The sequence below is a fragment of the Oxyura jamaicensis genome, chromosome 5 (assembly GCF_011077185.1).
Source record: "Oxyura jamaicensis isolate SHBP4307 breed ruddy duck chromosome 5, BPBGC_Ojam_1.0, whole genome shotgun sequence".
Classification (NCBI taxonomy): domain Eukaryota; kingdom Metazoa; phylum Chordata; class Aves; order Anseriformes; family Anatidae; genus Oxyura; species Oxyura jamaicensis.
In genome coordinates, this window is record NC_048897.1 from 17,223,957 (window position 1) to 17,243,707 (window position 19,751).

A 19,751-nucleotide genomic window follows, 5' to 3' on the forward strand; every position below is an offset into this window, starting at 1 on the left:
AGGCTTCAACTGCTGTCCTGGTCAGTTTGCTCTGGTAGGAGTTGCATTATGTATAAATGTGTATTCATTCAGCAGCCTGTGATGAAATGACCTTGTCCTTAGAATTAGCAAGGGACAGCCTGGCTCCCAGTCACTTGGTCTGCTCACGAGGACCTTCTCCTTTAAATGTTCTGCTTGGTTCATAAATCAGTCAAAAACATCTGATGGTAGGTAATAAAAAAATAATAAAGAATTAAAAATAAATAAAAAAGAGGAGTTTTGTGTTTTGCTTTCCTTTTAAGAGGAAGCAGAGTTTTACTGGGAGGTTCAGTGACAACTTGCTATCATTTAGACAGAGTGATGTATCTGAAGAAAGATTAATGGTAATTAAAGTGGCATTGGAGAACTTCAGCAAATGACAGCAGCCAAGCTGGCTGCACTGATATTTTTAGAAATTTGACTTTATTGCATTCAGTATGACTCAGTTATTAAGTTAGCAGATGAGTCAATGGCTCAGCTTCTTAAGGCAGTCACTGAATGTGGAACTATCTATTAAGATCATGTTCGTCTCTTTGGTCAGAAGTCACATTATAAAAACTGAATGATGAACGATATTGGTTCAGTCCGGGTTCACAAGTGTCTTGCAGAAGCACATGTTGTAATTATGCACCGATAATGTAGTGCGGCATACATACACAAAGGGGCACAAGGGCAAACCAGTCCAAAGTCCAACTTGAAATTATATGGAAAATAATGTGGTGACAATTTTAACCTTATATCCAGAATAAATATTTTAAAACAATGAGAAACTCAGTTTCTGCTTTAGTTAGCACATTGAAATATACAGCAAACAGGTCATTGAAGGTTTTCGTATTAAAATAACAGTTTATCCATACTAACAGTGGTGTTTTATTTTTTACTAAACTGTTATTTTGAGTTCTCTTTCAATTTATTAGCACTGTGTTTGGGCTGTAGTTCTTTGTTTCTTGTCTCCATTTGAGCACAGTTCCTCCTGGTTTTTAACTTTCTTCAGCTTGGATGAAATTCAAGTTTTCCCTGTTCAGTGATACTGTGATTTAATTTGTGAAATAATAAAGCTTCCATCTGTTCCAATACAACTGTATTGACCTCACTTCAGTATTTCTCCTGTATTTTGCTGATTTCTTAGGTTGCTATAGAAACTCTTCTTTCAACATTCTTTTAAATCCTTTTTGTGAACTTCCTTTGAACCCAGTCTATGCATTACATGTCATCCTGAGATGCACTTTTTTTCTAAAATAGTTTCCTTAAAAAAGACAAAAAGTTTGTATTCTTTCACAAATTGTGCAAGCATTTATATGAGATTTCTTATTTCACAATGATTTTTATGGAATTTATGTCCTATCTCTTTTTATTCTCTCCTCAAAGACCTTAACCAGTTTAACCAAATATAAGCTGTGGTTCTTTTGCTTTTAGTGTGTCAGTTCTAATTTCTACACCTAGGAATAATTTCACTTCTTCTTCAAAGGAATTAGAGAATTTGAGTGTCTGTGTTACGTATATACAGACCCGATGAGATGGATATCCATAGAAATGTGAATATAAATTGTGGAACCTTTCAGAAATTATCTGCTCTACATACACATAAAAAACTAGAGCTAACTAGTATTTCAAATAATTTCACTATTAAACCATGAGGCTTGCTATAGTGAGAGAATATTACAGTTTGGAGGAGAATGACTTAGAGCATTAAGTCTCTGCGGATGAAGTTTGGGACTACTTTTTCAGCTTAATGGAAGTAGCTGGCTGTATATTTAGCTTTGCTTTGGATAGGTTATGTACTTATTCTGAGAGAAAATGGCATTTGTGTCCCAGGATGCTGGAAGTTATGTTGTTCAACTGGAGAAAAACGTAATAATAAAACCAGACTGTGTGAAAGGTGAAGAGTGAATCTGTACAAAAAACGAGTCCCTGTTGAATTGAGTTCTGGCCCTTCTAAGATGTTCTTTGCTGCATTATATTCTGGTGTACAAAACCTGTGGTAGTTAATATGTACTCATGCTAGCTTTTCCTTTGCTTCTCTGATTGCTGTGTAATTGCTTCTTGAAATACTGTGATCAAAAAAAAGTTAATGTAAAATGTTCTGGTAGCCAGTGAACAAAACCAATCTGCAAAGAGAGATTGCTCTCAAGAAAATGACAAAATGAATCCCAAGGGCAGGTACTCTGCCTCACACCGCTGTGCATCATTCATTCTGTAGGTGCGCTGTGTAGCTGAAGCCTCCTGTTGAGCTCCTATTCTTTCAAGTGTCAGTGTTCAAATTGAGGATTTGCAAAATAACAAGCAAAATTCCAGGCAGGTTGCAGTCGATGGGAACACCTAAGTGTAATTCAGAGAAATCTTTGAAATCTAATGTTTTCCTTAAGTCAAGTATGCAGATTGATTTTCAATAATTTCATTTTCTGCCTTGAGTTTACTGTTCTTTCTTAACATTCATTACAATGTTTTTTTTCTCAGTAGCTTTTTTATGTGTGAGTCTGACATAGTATAGTCCCTTACATTATGGGCTTATCTGATTGTGGGAGATTTGTAATAACGATACGGTAACACAAAATTAAGCACTTTCAAATTTATTTTCAGAGTATTTACCACGAGGTTGGAATAAACTGCGATTTATGACTTCTGAGTGAATAGTATGCAGCATATTTCACAACTGTTTCTGCCTTTATTAAGTGAATTATATGGTATAATATTTTGTGCATGAAAGTGAAATTTATCAAGACATTTTGCAGAAACACCAGAAAAAAAACACAACAGAGTTCTAAGTTTTGTCTGTCTGTTATTGTTACACTACTCGTAGGCAGCGTAAATCATTTTTTCTCATTCAGCTGTTAAGGCTGTGTTAACTGGATCCTCCTACTGTGTGCGCTGCCTTGAAACTTCTGTGAAAGTCACAGCCAAACTTTGTAGACTAAGTCAAATATTCTTATTATGTCCGCCATAGTACCGTATTTAATGTGCAATCTGCCATAGTGGATATCTCTTCCAGTAGTTATAAATGAAGGGAAATCTGATGTTCTGAAATGAAGAAATGATAGACTTATTAAGAGCTTTGCTTTGGCTCTGAAGCGTATATAGAGTAGAACATTTATGTGCCTATTATACCTTTACAGTTTCATTTTTGCTATTATTTATTTATGTACTCTGGATTTCTGAGTTAAAGCTGTCATTATAGGATTGGAAACGTATTAAGATAGATGCAGAGATCTGAAGCTATAGGTGAGAGACTTTATTTAATAGTAGCATAACTTTTCATTTATCTTTCACCTTCAGAAACATGGAAGTGTGATAACTGACATTTTCAATGATATTGCGTTTAGCTGTTTCATCAAGAAAAATGTCCAATTCAGGAATGCAGAACTACTTCAAAATGTGCCAGAATTTGGATTGCAGCTTGGCAGTTTTAGAGTATCGTAAACTCTTGACACCAGATTTTGCAGAAGTATTTGCAGAAAATTATGCTAATTAATGGCTTAAGCAAGCCAGACAAGTTTATTGCGTCAATTATTATTTTCATTTTAAAAATAAAATCCTGACTTATTTCAAGGAAGTGCTTGTGCCAGGGGTGGCCAATAAAGAATTCCCTCTGGTGGCGTTCCTTCCTTTCTGCTAGAGGATGCACAGTTGAAGAAGTTACTTTGTGGGAACTTCAGCATGCAGGCAGGAAAGGATCAGAAACAACTGAAAAAACATTTTCCTGCGGACCTCATGCAATAGGACTGCTCAGGTGCAATTCTGATGTGCACCACATAGAGCCATTCCTTGTCACGATGTGATGAGGGAAGCCTTTGTCGTGATGTTACAACCAATTTCCTGCAGTTATCCCTGGCAGTGCCATTTGAACAAAGAAGGATGTGGTGAAGAGTAAAAGCTCACACTTTTACTTGCTGTGGTGAAAAAAATAGTTTCTGTTTTCTCCCATGTTCCTCTGCACTGATGATGAGCAGCTCTGGAAGTTGCAGAGGACATGGGAGAGAACCTTCACAATGCTTTGTCCGATTCCTGATCAGTTTGAATGTTGTAGTGTTTGGATCCTGTCTCTACCTTGGTAATCATAGCTGGTGTTACTTGGAGCAGTGGTAAGCTTTAGAACTGACTTTTCCTAAGCAGATCTTCTGTCTAAAGCCTTCAAACTGTTCAATATTGAGAGTGACATGCATGTAGAAATTTGGTAGTCAGGACTTAAGGGGAAATCGTAATGTACTTTCTCTGTTAGTCTTTTCTTCCCCTTTTAGGTTGACTAAGCAATATGTGTAATAATTTCAAGATAAAATACAAGGAAATGATGTAGAAATGCTGACAATTGTAAGGAAAACATCTCATAACGGGGATAATACTAATACACATTTGATAGCTGACCATGGCTTTACAATAAATAGTTTTGTATGTGATTTCTGTTTCTGTGGGACCCAGAAAAGCACTAGTGTTGCTGTACAGAGCCAGCAGGGAGGTCATTAATGCCATTATATTTTTAGATCTGAATTGTCACTATCAATAATGCTGCTTCATAAAATAAAAGAAGCCATGTTTGCATGTCTCCAGGGAAAATATAATATTAGCCGTCAAGGATTTACTGCTGTGTATATAGTACATGCTGTTCATGCATCCTCAGTGTATGAATGATTTTTTACTATAACCTTTTGCAGGACTCAGGTAAAAAACTGCTTTTTATTGTAGCTATTCAGCAAGCTCAATGTGAGTGAAGAAACTGTTTTTCTGGATCAGTGCCTACCATTGCACTTTTTATTACTAATCATGATCTCCAGAGGCTTCAAACATGGAAGCCATGGAGTCTATGTGGTTTGTGATGTCTGTACAATTCAAAAATGTCGATATCTAGAATTGGTTTTGGATGCATTTAGGTCACTGTAGCAGTTCAGTGAAACACTGAGCACAAAAACTTGTCAGGCTTTAAATATTTAAACTCATCTGTACAACTTAGAAAACAAATCAGAGTAGAATATGGTGGCTGATGGCAGTTAATGTACCGAATAACATCCTGGTGATGGTAATTCTGCTTGGTTAATGTAATGCTTCCCGCTTCCCTTTCACCCTTTCAGTCTAGTGAAGGACACCTTGTTTCTAATGCTTATTTTAATCACATGAAGAAGAAAGGAAAGGTGTTGGTTTTTTTTTTTTTTTTTTTTTCTCTGTTGTTTTGGGGCTTGGTGGGGTTTACCTCCTAGTTGGTAGGAGGGATTTTCGTGTTTGGGAATGACTCATGGCACCGTTAGCATGCTGTGCTTTGTGTTACTGTTTTTGAGAATATTTTCTTCTCCCAATTTCAGGTTGGGTGGGACTATATCTGCATACAAGATAGTGCCAGACGAAATAGAAGAAATCAAGGTACAGTATTCCTACCTTTCAACATTGAATTTATTTGCTTGGAGAATTACAGAAATGCTGCATTAAAAAAATAATAATCCATGTTTCTTGCTTTAAAACACACAAAGAGTATTTGACCTTTCTTTACTATACTGTTTGACAAATTCTGAAGACAGGAAACAAGAATGATTATAAGTATTGATTAGATATTTTTTAAGATAAGTAATCAGTTCAGATAAAGTAAAAAATTAAAAATGAAATTGAACATTTGTCCTTTCCAGGTGTTTTAAGTCCCTCTTTTAATCAATAAAATATGTTTTATGTAAGTATTAATCCTGATATCTTTTAAACATCCAAAACATTAAAAATTATCCATTGAAATCTTAGTTTTTTATTAATGAATAATTTTGTCAATAATCATTTTCTTCCAGTTTATTAATTGATTATTATATTTACACTGCTGGAACATTTTATCGTCTGTTCAACTCTAATCTAATCTAGTGTCATAGAAAAAAAAAAAAGAGAGAAGTGGTGTCAATAGTAAAATCCTTAGATCCACGTATAGGCATCTAAAACAGAATTTTAGAAGTCCAGTTTACCTTCAGCTTAAGTGGACTTCAGTAGGGTTGATGCCAAAAACTTGTGTAAATCAGTGCATCTATGTTTAGATACCTGAATACAGATGCAGGACTCTTGTCAACATTGACATAAAAATAAATACATATAAATTTAGAGTCCTTTTGCTTCTGAGATCAAAAGCACGTTCAGTTCTTTCATTATCATCTTTTTCTTAAAAGGGGATAGAAGGAAATCTTTGATACTCAAAACCATTCAACAGATTTAGAGGGGTGACAACAATAAATATTGAAGCTTACCTCCAATGCAATGTGCATTTTAACAAAATTTACTTTAGCTGAGTCCACTTATGCCAAGTACTTTAGCAATTTGTGTCAATTTTGTTCTTCGGTGGAGTAAAAGATTGGTGTTGTATGGGAATTTGGCCTAGATCTGGTAGCATGGTCTGTGTAACTGGTTCTTTATCAGCAGTCCTTTGGATTGGTATTTAATTATTCTGACCGATTACTTGCTGATGCAGATAACTTAATCCGTTGTGCTGTTTCCCATATTTGTTTTCAGCTGTGCAAAGAGATTCAATAATAGTATCAAATCTAGTAAATGGAAGTGGTTGCATAATCATTTGATCTAGACATGATTTTGCAGTGTATAATGTTGTGAGGACTTATTCCTCCTCAATGCACATCAAACAAGTAAATACAAGTAAATTACAATACAATGTAAGTAAATACAGTGTATCTGCATCAGAATCAATGCTGTCACTATCATGATCCAAAACAAGATTTATTTCCTACCTCTGAGATTCACAGACTCCTCTGTTTGGAATTACTTAGAGTAATGTGATTTATTAGGGTAGATCCAACATTCAGCCTTTGGTATTAGAAAGAAAGAAAGAAGGTTTTCAAAACTTAATGAAGTTGATTAATATTTTCGTGACATTTTGAGAACTGCACCACCAGAACTGTAAAAACAAAAATCACAAAAACCCTAAACCACAGATTTCCTCCTTTAATATAGCAAAATGTCAATGGGTTTGGATTTCTTAATGTTTAAGACAGAGAAAATGAAGCTGATATTTCTGGCTTCAATGTGCAAACAGAATTCACTGAACAAAGAAAAATGGAGTGCTAGAAAATAAGAAATAATTTTATACTGTGTTAGGTGTGATCAATAGTCACCAGAATGTGCCTTTCCTCATGCCTGCTAAGGAGGCCTCTTCGGATTTTTCTGCGCTCTCTTACTCAGCTGGTGTTCAGTTTAAATGCCTGAGATCATAGGGAGCATCAAAGGGGTTAAGAACCTTCCTCATTGATCTCTGTTATGCCAGCATGTAAGTGTGAAGGGAGGATTGTTTTGTTCTAAGTCAGGCCTATTTAACGTGACTGGAAAAAATAACCTGCTTTACTTGTTTCTGGTAACTGTCTTGCTTTGTTCAGATAATGTGTTTTTTTAGGTTGTGACAGAAGTCAACCTCCTATCACACCTTATCTGATTGAACTTCTCAAGCTGTAATACAGCAGATGTTATTCATAGGAAATAAGGCACTGATGGCAAATGCTGTGACACAATAGCAGCAAGTATAATAGACAAATCTATTATCAAATATGGAAAAATATTTTTACGTATATTTGAATACTGGCTGCCAAACAGGGAGACTGAGTACCTTGCAGCAAAGATAGGGGGAGTCTTAACTTCAAAAACTTTATCCAAGCAAACCTTTTGGTATCTAGTGTGACTTGGAGAACAATAATCCAGTATTTGATACCAACATTACACAATTTGAAGTAGCTGTCATCTCTGAAATATACAACAAATGATAGTACCTCTAAGTGTCAAAGTGCTGTTTCAAAAGGATAAACCCATTTTTTGATTAATTTACTCTGACACAATCAAAAAGAAGGCACAGATATATATCTTTAGATCTATATTAATCTCCTTAATAGCAATCATGTGCTCAGTTTCACGTGTTGTATAAGATAATAAAAGTTAAAACAACCTGATTAAAAATCAAAAAGGCCAAGGAGAAGTGAGAGTTAAAGTTTAATAAGAGTTAAAGTGATGGAAATGTATCGTCCAAGTTGCCAGTACCAGTGAGTATCTGAAAACAGCAGAAGTAGGCACGTAAGGTGTAGTCTTTTTCAGGGTTAGGGACAGTTTCTTATATTTCTGGAGCTTTTTTCTGCTGTTTTGCTGGCTGTAGAGTCTTTAGACTTTGTAGCCTTCTAGATTTTAAGTGCTTGGATTCCCTTAATATAGGGATATGTAGAAAAAAGCAAAAAAAAAAAAAAAAAAAAAAAAGGAATAAAAAAACCCTCCCAGCCAACATGGGTTCACGAGGGGTAGGTCATGTCTAACAAATTTGATTTCCTGTTCTGATAAGATCGCCCATCTAGTTGATCAAGGGAAAACAGCTCATGTGATCTTTTTGGACTTCAGCAAGGCTTTTGACACGGTTGGTTCTGTGAAAAGGCTATGAGGCATTAGAGCAGGCTGCCCAGTGAAGTATTTGAGTCACTATTCCTTCAGATATTCAAAAGACATGGTATGGTACTTAAGGATATGGTGTAGTAGTAGACTTGACAGTGCTAGGTTAATGGTTGGCCTTGATGTTAGAGGTCTTTAGTTGGCCTCTTATCTTAGAAGTCTTTCCCAACCTAAGTGGTTCTATGGTTTCCCATGGGATCCTACTGGACAAAATGTCCAGCATACAGCTTATCAAAAACATCATATGATGGGTGAGCAATTGGCTGACAGGCAGCGCTCAAAGGGTTGTGGTAAATGGGGCCACATCAGGCTGGCGGAAGGTCACTAGTGGGGTCCCTCAAGGCTCCATTTTAGGGCCAGTCCTCTTCAATGTTTTTATAAATGATTTGGATGTAGGACTAGAAGGTGTTCTGAGCAAATTTGCCGATGACACCAAACTTGGAGTCGTAGACTTGGCTGAGGGTGGACAGCCTTGCAGAGAGATCTGGACAGATTGGAGAGCTGTGTGATCACCAACTGCATGAATTTTAATAAGAGCAAGTGCCAGGTCCTGCACCTGGGACGGGGCAACCCTGGCTATGCGTACAGACTGGGTGATGAGATGCTGGAGAACAGCCCCGCAGAGAGGGATCTGGGGGTTGTGGTTGACAGCAAGTTGAATATGAGCCAGCAGTGTGCGCTGGCAGCCAGGAGGGCAACCGTATCCTGGGGTGCATCAAGCACGGCATTGCTAGTTGGTCGAGGGAAGTGATCGTCCTGCTCTACTCTGCGCTGGTGCGGCCTCACCTTGAGCATTGTGTGCAGTTCTGGGCACCACAGTACAAAAAGGACATTCAGCTGTTGGAGAGTGTCCAGAGGAGGGCAACAAAGATGGTGAAAGGCCTGGAGGAGAAGACGTATGAGGAGTGGCTGAGGTCACTGGGCCTGTTTAGCCTGGAGAAGAGGAGGCTGAGGGGAGACCTCATTGTGGTCTACAACTTCCTCGCGAGGGGGAGTGGAGGGGCAGGTGCTGACCTATTCTCCTTAATCACCAGAGATAGGACCCGCGGGAATGGTGTCAAGCTGAGGCAGGGGAGGTTCAGGCTGAACATCAGGAAGAGGTTCTTCACTGAGAGGGTGGTCGCACACTGGAACGGGCTCCCAAGGGAAGCAGTCATTGCACCAAGCCTGTTTGAATTTAAGAAGAGATTGGACTGTGCACTTAGTCACATAGTCTAAAGTTTTGGGGAGACCTGTGCAGTGCCAGGAGTTGGACTTGGTGACCCTTATGGGTCCCTTCCAACTCAGGATATTCTATGATTCTATGAAAAAGGAGAGGAGGAAATAAAAGAGAAAGCAAGTGAGATTACTGCAATGTTACATGTGGAGAGGACATAATCTTCTTCCATGCACAATGGTTGAGAGTTATTTTGCTTCAAAAGTATTCCTCCCCTATTTTAAACATGAAATATTAAGGGTTTTGATATGCAAGAAGAATAGCTCCGTTCTTATTATATGATTTATCTTGACAGGTTGCTGAATTAATTTCTAGGAGTTGAATAATCATGTTTTCTGATAGTCCTTGCAAAGTAAACTGCTCACTTGAATGGCAAAGGGGGGTACTTTATTAGGCAGAGAGCAGTAATTACCATGACAAATAAATAAGAAGTCATTTTGACAGCATTTCCATATATTCTTGAAAAGGTGGTAGATTAACTTCTTTTACAGCTCAAAATAGGTTATGGGGAAAACAAGAATGCAGATGCATTGATTTTGTTAATGCATGTAATTATATCTTAGGCAGAATACTATTGTAAGCATAGATGGTCTCTCTGAATTTGTGGAAAAGGAAAAACTCTGTAAGCCATAATATACCTGTCAGTTGAAAAGTATCCTTAGAAGATTAAAGAAATGCATGTTTCTAAATGTATTAGTAACTTCAAAAATAACCTATATAATGTATGAATGTCTGTGTATATGTATATATATAAGAATTTTCTTGTCCATATTGCAATACCCAGTAAATTTTAATGTGTTTACAAGGTTTCCATTCTGGAGTGTTCAGAATATTTTAATCATTGTATGTGAGTGCATATAAATGATTTACCATGTGTATGTATGTACTGTCAGATCATATATTGGTTATATATCTAGAATACTGCCTGTGCATGTGTGTGCCTTTTTCAGTAAGAGTGTTTGGTCAGTGTTGGGAATAATCAAAGGCATGCATCCCCATTACCAAAATTCTGTAGTGACTTGAATATTTATAGGCATGTGAATTAGGAGTATTTATGTCAGAAGTGATCATATGTACCTCAATTTCTCAGCATCTGCATCAGTCAGGAGTGCTGTTGCATTCCATGCTGCAACTTTACTTCCCTAGATTTTTGTCACAGGTGCTTATTTTCCCAAAGTGAGAGAGAGCATTCAATGGGTAATCATACAAAGACATCATCATGTGTTCCCCTTCTCAAAACTTTTCTAGAAGGTAGAAAGGTCTTCCATCACAGGATCTTCAGGATCTTCTCTTCAATCAAAGAAACTATTAGAGAAGGAAAACCAGAGTGGATGCCTATGTGGATGTACTGCCTCTCATTTAATGCGTTCCTGTCATTTCTATACACCAGATAAAGCAATGGGACTTCATTTGCAGTACGTGCTGGTTTTAAAACACTGCAGGAACTGATGAAGACATTAAATGTAGGAATTACAGCGTACTTCTGAGAAAGTATAACTACAGTTATGCTTTCTTTAGACTTCGGTTCATATCGAAGTTGTTTGTCTTGTAAGCAAGGAACTTTTCAGACTTGCAAAATGCATTGGCAGATTTCAGCCTTGCTCATCCGCTGTAGTAGTATGTTGTACCTAGAGGAGAAGTCTTCCAAGCGAAATAATTCCATGTACTTAGGGACTGGTGAGCATCAGGCGACACGGGTCTGGAAGAAAAAAAAAGAAAAAAGAAAAAAAAGCTTTCCCTTCAGTAGCCCTTACAAATAAGTTTTCAAAGAGGTTCAAGCTGTTGAAAGTATGCACTCCCACCAATTCCATTACTGAGAAAGATAAAACACCAGGAAGTTTTACTGTCTATGTTGTGGGAAGGACAGTTTTGGTTCTCAAAATTTCTGCCAGTCTTTTCCTTCTATTACCTCTCTGATAATAATTAATAACTCATGACAAACGAGTTCTTACTGAATAGCAGAATGTAAATGGACATTATCAGTTGAATGTCTAATGAGTATTAACAAGTAGTGTCACCATATGCTCAAAAGCTTGCAAGTGGAAAAAGATTTGAAGAAAATGTGTGATGGTCACATGTTCCTCCATGATTAGGACTGCCAGTCATGCTGGACTCTGTGCTGGGTCAAAGCGAGGACTTGTCTTTTAACTCCCTTAACGTGCACTTCAGAATCTCACACTCCAGTCAAACTTTAATTATGTCAATGCAACCAATACAAAGAAAGTTTCAAAAAGAATTTGTAAGTGTCACAACCAGTAACAAAATAGACATTATTCTGACATCTCAATTTAATGTATAAAATCCCAGATAAGCTTCCAGGTTTGGATATTAATTAATTAATTAATTAGAATGAATTCTTAATTAATTACGAATTTCCATAAATAAGACAAATCCAGCTAGGACAATTGAGAACTGGGACGTGTTACGTTAGATCAACTTCTAGTCTTATCATGCTTCCCTCTAATTAAAGTTCACCTGATGTGCACAGAATTTTTTTCCTAAGCTAATTTCTAAACTCTGGGTTGGCAGAGTCAGTCACTGATCAGGATTCTTTTCCAAGCTACATATGACTCACAAAAAAATGTAAATTGCATTGTTTAGATGACAGAAAGACCTTTGACTTTTGCTTGCTGTATTAGTTCTTAAAAGATATTACAGACTTTTTTTGTTACCATGATGGAGAGAATGAAAGGTTTGCATGTGAAATGATGTGACAAAATCTTCAAGAACATTATTATGAAACAACAACAACAAAAATGTTTTCCTTTAATTGTTTGTCCATGTATATGCATTCACACTATAAGCACATGTATAGAGAGTCATGCAGGCTGGAGATTTTGTACCCCTTGCAGTACTGATAATGTGCTCGTTCTCCCCCATGCCATGCGTTTATATGCTCTGATCTTCTAGTTCTTGTCAACAGCTGGTTTTTGTATTATATTGTATCATTACATTGTACTTTATTGCTTCTAGTAGGCTGTTTTTCTTCTCATTAGATCTTTATTGATTTAAGTTAGTTTTGTTTCTTCTAAAATTGACCCCCCCACCCACCCTTTTTTTTTTAAATTTGGCACAGTCTGTATTACACTGGATTCTGGCTTAGAAGCCAGACTTTGAATGCCAAGCCTAGCTGCACTACTAGAACCCTCACTCCAGCAAAATACTTTTCATAAGAATGCCTTTTCTGTTGTGCTTGGAAAGTACTCACTGGAGGGGCTTTCAGCTTGCTTCTTTCATCTGTTGTTGTTTATGCACATTCATGGCTTTCATAGACCTCTCAACTAAGAAATCACCCATATGATTGGAATATAAAGGAACCATGGCCAAAGTATTGGTGTTGCTGTCCTGATTATAGGACAAAGGGTTTCAGCCCCCCACTTGTGGATGTTCCTGGCATTTAATGGGATTTCTTACAGGCCCATGCAGTTGCTGCCACTGCTGGTGTTATGGACATATTCCATTTTTCCTCTCTGCCTTTTGGCTTAAGTTTTGCCTCGAGAGAGGTACACTATATAAACCAAGCAACTGTAGGGGAAGCTGAGCATCCACTCCTTTTGGCATCTAATGTTGAAGAGGCTCATCCACTATTTTTGATTGGGAAGAGACACTAGCAGATATCTGAGGGTGATTAAATTCTGATCACTATTATGAATAGAGTGTATATCAAGCACCCCTCTTCTGTTCCTTATATTTCATAGGCTCTGTGGCTTCAGAGGCTGCATGGCTCCAGACATGAAGTGCTATACTAATGACATAAAATTATTTTAGCAATACTATGGTTTACTTTCCAAAGCAAACAGAACAGTTCTGTAGATATCCTGCAAAGAGAAAAGTATCTCTAGGATGAAAAAAAAGAACAAAAAGATTTTTAAAAAAGTTAATGTATGAGACAAACCAGTATATTGTTGATCTTCAAAGCCTTTGGTTAGCTGGAGTGTAAGCATTCGTTGTGCTGTTGCCCTTATGAGGGAAGATCAATGTGCATTAGATTTTTCATTGCTGCAGTCCTGTTTGCCAATTAAATCTTTCTTAGAAATGAACATTAGAAATTAGAAACAAACAACAAGAGGTAATAATCTTGTTCACAAATCTCTTCTTGTTTTTCAGCAAGCTTGTTTTAAAAAAGAAAGCTCAGCTTCTCTCCATGACCATAGTAATCAATTTTCTTTGGCTTCTTCCTGTCTTTCTTTCATTTTCAGGTTTTGCTATGTACGTATCTCTACCATTCATCATCTGAAACCTGGTTAGGTCTTGGGGTATCTGCCTATTTTGTCTGCACAGTTCTTTTCATCTGATCCGGTATAGCAGGCAATGCTTTCTGTGGCTTCCTTCTCACTGGAAAAGCCAGTTCTGAAGTGGGATCTCACTTAGCCTGGGTGAGATGAGAAAACATGGCTCAGCTTCATTAAGCAGCATATTGCTTTTGGCAAGTAGATTAGTAAATCAAGTTTATATAAAATCCCTAGTCGTTTTCCATGCGACCTGTTACATTAAGTTTTGTTTGGTTATGTTTGCCCTGTAAGAACGTATCCTGCTGACTCCTTTTTTGAGATCTATCAAAGAAATTTAATGCTGTCCTGTCATAACTGTTCATATCGTAACTGGCTAGGGGGTTGAGTGAGTTGCAGTAAATAGATTTCCCAAAGTTCTTTCTTTTAAGATCGTCAAAAAAGATGAGTACTGGTAGTGTGTGTATATATATATGTGTGTGTATGTATTTGTCTGTATATTATACATATGTGAAAAAAGGAGGACAGTGTTTTTTGTTTGTTTGTTTGTTTTAAGAAACCTTCATGTTCTACAGCTATTTACAGGTAGTGTCTTAGTGAATTATGGAAGTGATTAGATGTAAAGGAATGAAGTGTAACTAGGAATAAGGACATTGAAATATTCAGTGGTTGGGTGACAAACTGTCTGATGCAATTCATTGGAGATAAATGGTGTGTATGGGAGGTGTGAAAAAAAAACTAAATGCATATAGAACAGGGGACTTTGGTTTATTGCAATCCCAGAATGAGGTGCTAAGGTGGTTACTATTAGCTCAGTGTTCAGGAACAACTGCAGAAAAGGAAAGAAAATAAAAAAAAATAATAATAAAAAAGGAATGATTAGGAAAGGAACAGACCAGAACACAAGCCCATATCTGTTATGCATGAGCCTCAGGTGTCCCACCACATACAAGGGTGTGCGAAGGTCTGATCCCCCAGTCACAGCAATGACATGGTATGGCTGAAAAAGATTTGGAGTCAGGTTATAAGAATGATCTAATTGGCAGAACTACTTACATATGAGGAACAGATGAAGAGAATGAAGCAGAAATGCTCACAAACAGTACGTCCTTGCATTTCCACAACACTCTTTCGCAGTTTTACTGCAAATTTTAAATTAACTCTCATGCTTAATTTATGCAAATTGGAAGACTGACACAGCAGGCACTGAAGCCTTGACTGTATGTCTTCTATTTGTTAATAATTTACTGATTTTACAGAAAAAAAAAGTGGAATTCCTACTAATAGAAAGTATTCACTTAAAACTGCTGAAGTTGAAACGTTATCTGATCATAACACAGCAGTCATCTCTTTTTCAGAAACTGGTTCAGTAGGTTGCATTTTTCTGAAAAAAAAAAAGATAGCTAGTGGAGTGCAGATAATTCTGCTAAAATAGTGTAGTTTATTTTGCTTTCATAGTATGTTTTCTGTATAGATGCTTTATGTTATGTTTTAATGGCTTGATTGAAATAATACAAGTTGGAAGACATGGAAGATGACACATGCCTCCCTGTCATATGCAAGCTTCGAATCTGTATTAAGAGAGTGATGCTTAATACTTGAATGCATGAGTGCAACTAATTAAACTTCTCTGGTGATTTTTTTTTTTGTGGTACCCTAATCCTATTAGTCATTATTTACCCCATCATATGTATAATCCACTGTCTAAAACAGAGGAGGAAAAAATTGATATTGTTTAACAGAAAACTAATAAAAAACCTCCTTCTTGGAAATTTCATAATGGAATGGTATAGAATAGACTCTACAGAATAAACAGATGTGTTGAGCCATGTGGCTAGAGGCATTTTGTTTGCTCAGATGCTTTTATTATCAGATGCACAAGATGTATCCAAATGAGATTTCATGCAGATGAAGCTATATTTAAGAAAAGATATAAAATTGAAAGTTTTAAGTGAATTCTGTATTTTATTCAGTATGCCATACAAGTGGCTCATCTCATCTCAATACAATAGAGGTGGAAAGTTGGCTTGACTGATCTCTTAAAAGCTTCCACAAATTGTTTTCTTCCAGCTAAACAAAAACAGAGCAAAAATTGTTGAGACCAAGTTAAAAATGCTTTCCTTAGCCCTAGTTATCTCATCCCTACTGCCAAGAACTGAACATGTATTTTGGACTATGCCTATGTTATCAGTTCCTGCAAAACGATAAAAATGCATCTGTACAGTAAAATGTTTGGTGCTTGGAATCTTACATCCATGTTGGATGCTCTTCAGTATGTTTTATTTCAAACTAATTCTAGTATGATTCTGTGAACATTGTGGAACAGCTGGAGTGGACTACATATGCTGCTGAAGTCCATCTTCCAAACAAGTTTTATCCAGAAGGATTCCAGTTTAGGATTTAAAGCCTGCTTTGCAATATGAACCAAAGTCTGTTAAGCAGAGTCAAAAGTACACTGCTGTTTGGAACTAGCAGGCTGTGGTAGAGATGTCCTCAGCCTCCAGGTCATTTATTTTTGTACCACAATATATTAAGATTACAAATAGTTTGAGATTCATAATACAGTACCATCATTACCTATGCAATACTAGAGTACTTTGATCAGTACCAAGCTGGTAAACTGACTCAAAAAAAAAAAAAAGCATCATCACCAGTATGTGTACATTTATTTATTTACAAATTATATACACGTACTTCTGAAGTTCTCATATTTTCTTCCTGCACCCTAGTGGCTCATCTTGCATACCCATGCAGCCCACTTTGGAGACCACTGATCTCACCTATTGAAACAATTTACTGGTTGAGGGAGCATCACAACAGTTAGTAATGGAAGCCAGCCATGAGTCTTTTTAGCCAGCTTGTAGATTGCTCAGTACTAATCACTCCATGGATGATAGAATTCTTAAGAGGAATTTTGAATTCTCCCACGCTTTAGTTTTACATAAGTCCAGTTTCAAGTCATTTTACTGCCATGGTGGTCATAAGTTTCTCTAAGTTATCCAGCATTCAAGATTTCATCGGAGGTGTTACAGAATTGCAAAAAGGAAAAAGAAAAACAACAACAACAACAAGCAAACAAAAAACCAGAAGTGTTCCTTGAACACATTAGTATCTATCTTACTGAAAATCCTCTTGCCAATAAGTTGTTGAAAGGGTCCAGAAAAAAAAATCACAGGAGGAGGCCTTTCCGATGTTTAAAAATGCTATACAGAACAGGAAGGAAGATGTCTTAACTGGCTGAAAGGAATAAAATCTGCTCCTATAACATAAGCACACAGGAGAAAAAAGCTTTCCTAAAATCTTCCCACCTCCCTCTCTCTCTTGTTTTGGTGAGGTAAAAGCCTTATTTTGTTAATTAACATTGGTAACCACCATATTTTATCTAGTTGTCTAGTTTGTGCTAGCTATAGTTTAGTTTATGGAATTACTTCTCTTCACAGCTTTTAGAAGCGATACCGCAGGGTGAAAAGCCAGACAGGAGGGCAGGGTGCAGGTACTGCCTGGATGCGATGGGTGCAGCTGTCAGAGGCCTGAGGAAGCCGGATCAGTTTGGACAAGTTATCTAGAGAATGATGGCTGGAACAAAAGCCAGTTATTTTTGCCAAGATGTGTGGAGACAACACTGTTCACTATTTGATTGGACATTATTATTAGCATTATATATTTCCTGCAAGGTTGCATAGTTTGCTAACAGCATGTTTTGATATTAGACTACCTTTGATGTAATTTGAAGTGGCTAAGTCACAATATTTGCTTTTTGGAACATCTTCAAGCTCCATGTGGAAGTATTTCCTAGCATGTGCCTATCTAGGCAAGAAACATTGATTCCAAGTTAAACACTCGTATGAGGTTAAATTTTAATGTTTCTCTTTTTCATTGTTCCTGTCCCTGGGCTTTTGATACATTCTTTTTCTGGACACCTGTGTAATAAAATAACTAGCATTTTGATTTTATTTCCCATGATAGAGTTCCTGTACCTTTGATTTATCAGCAGGATTTTCAGAAGCAATGTGACTTAACTGAGAAATGTATAAGGGAGAGACTGCCACTGAATCATCAGTTCAGTAAAGGTGCAGTGGTTGCAGAGTTTTAAAGTATTTTCACATTAAAAATATGCAAGGATTTCTAGGATTGGTCTGTCAGAAACGTTTGCATTCAATTTCAGATGCCTCATCATTCTGACAAACTTAGGTGGAATATTAAAACTGCAAAGGTAATGCGTATTTGCTTGTGCCATTTCTGCATAGACTGCCATTTGTTTTCTTTTGTTACTTACCATCTGCTTTGTCTGTTTTTACCCTCTGTCCAAATAGCCTTGAATTTAAAGATTGCAAATATTGTAACTGTTTTAACTGTTTTGCTTCCCTATTATGATGACATAGCCCACTCTACCAAATGCAAGTGTGGAAATTTGTACTGCTCAGTATTGTCACTTGAAAGTTCTTCTGCATTCTTCCCAGTGAGGTGGTCTCATTAGATGAATATTATTTGAAATAAGTGAGGATTACTTAATATTTATGAATCTTGAAAATGAAGCTATGTATTTAAGGATATCTTATGATGATAAGAGCTTAACACCACGATGCTTTTAAAATTCTTGTCCTTCTTTGATAAAAATAGAAAACAATTCTTTATGAATTTGGGGCACGGAATGTGTTCTGTGCTCTAATAAAAATTTATAGGAAAATGCTATATAGAAAAAGGCAGCGTGTAAAAATAAAGCCGAGTGTTGTTCGGGACATTGAAGCTAATGCTTTAGTTTTGAAAGTGCCTTAAGGCTGTAAAAGACAACAGACATTTGTCCTCGGGCTGTTTTGTAGCAAAGATGCTTAAGTTTAAAATCAGAACTGAAAAGAGCTGCTTTACATACAAAAGCTTGAAATGTATCTAAATGTTGTGCAGAACTGCAAATGCTTCTGTAGGTGACACAACCAAAGGGATAGTTGTGTTTCAAAAATGAAAAAAAAAATCAAAAAAAAAAAAACAAAAACAAAAACGTATTTGTGAAGTACTTTGGTGTAAGTAAAGCTTCTACATTCATGATGTCCTCACCGAGTTGACTTCTGAGAGACCAGAACAAGAAATGAGCAATAAATATCTGTGATGAGGTCCTTAGTGCAGTCAGGACACACATTCTGGATGTGCAGCCAATAGTTGGTATATAAGCATGAAGCATTAATCGTAATGACACGGTTCCCCACTTCTGCCATTTTACCTTAAATAGAACAGCTGAGATATACCTCATATACTTAGGTACCCAAGCACTTTCATGATATATTTTTATAAAATTTATAATTTTTTTATAAAAATAAAGGGGAAGAACAAGGGTTTTCCTCTTTGGTGAAATAAATAGCTAACTTCAGACTAGCTTTTGTTGAAAAGATTTTTAAATTCACTCTGGCTGCTAGATCTCTACCAATGAAAACAACACAGGCCATGTTAGGCCACTTATATTGCTTTCTGAGGATGGCAGAATGATAGGAAAACAAAGGAAAACAAATTCTAACTGTCCTTATAATTAGGTATTTTGAGTATGTTTGAAGCATGGAACAAAAATGTGATAAACTATCTTCAACTTTTATCCCTTTTTATGGTCTAAAAAAGCATCTGTTCTGTCATCAGCAGACATACCCTAATTCATCAAAGTTAACAAATTGGATTCCAGTTTTTCTCTTGACTGCATGAATAATGTATTTCACTTAAGTCACTTCACCTTTTTTGTTTCAAAATTGGGAATAAGATGCAGTGCCTCGAACTCCCTGCCAAATAATGTCCAGGTAGCAAGTTTATTTTACACACATGGTAAAATAAATTACTTCTTACATCCAATAGAAAGTAAAAATAACAAAATCAGTTTAAAATTGAAACTGCAGTATAAACAATCTTTCTACTGCCCCTTCTAG

The 19,751-nt window shown here is 36.6% G+C and overlaps 1 protein-coding gene across 6 annotated transcripts in view; it reads left to right on the top strand.

Annotated features, from left to right (window-relative positions):
• Positions 1 to 19,751, top strand: part of GPHN (gephyrin) — a 295,654-nt gene that overhangs the window by 119,279 nt on the left and 156,624 nt on the right. For all 6 annotated transcript variants that reach the window (XM_035326893.1, XM_035326899.1, XM_035326900.1 and 3 more), the window contains one exon: positions 5,307 to 5,364. In XM_035326893.1, coding sequence (XP_035182784.1) covers positions 5,307 to 5,364 — 58 coding nt within the window. The remainder of the gene's footprint in view (positions 1 to 5,306; positions 5,365 to 19,751) is intronic.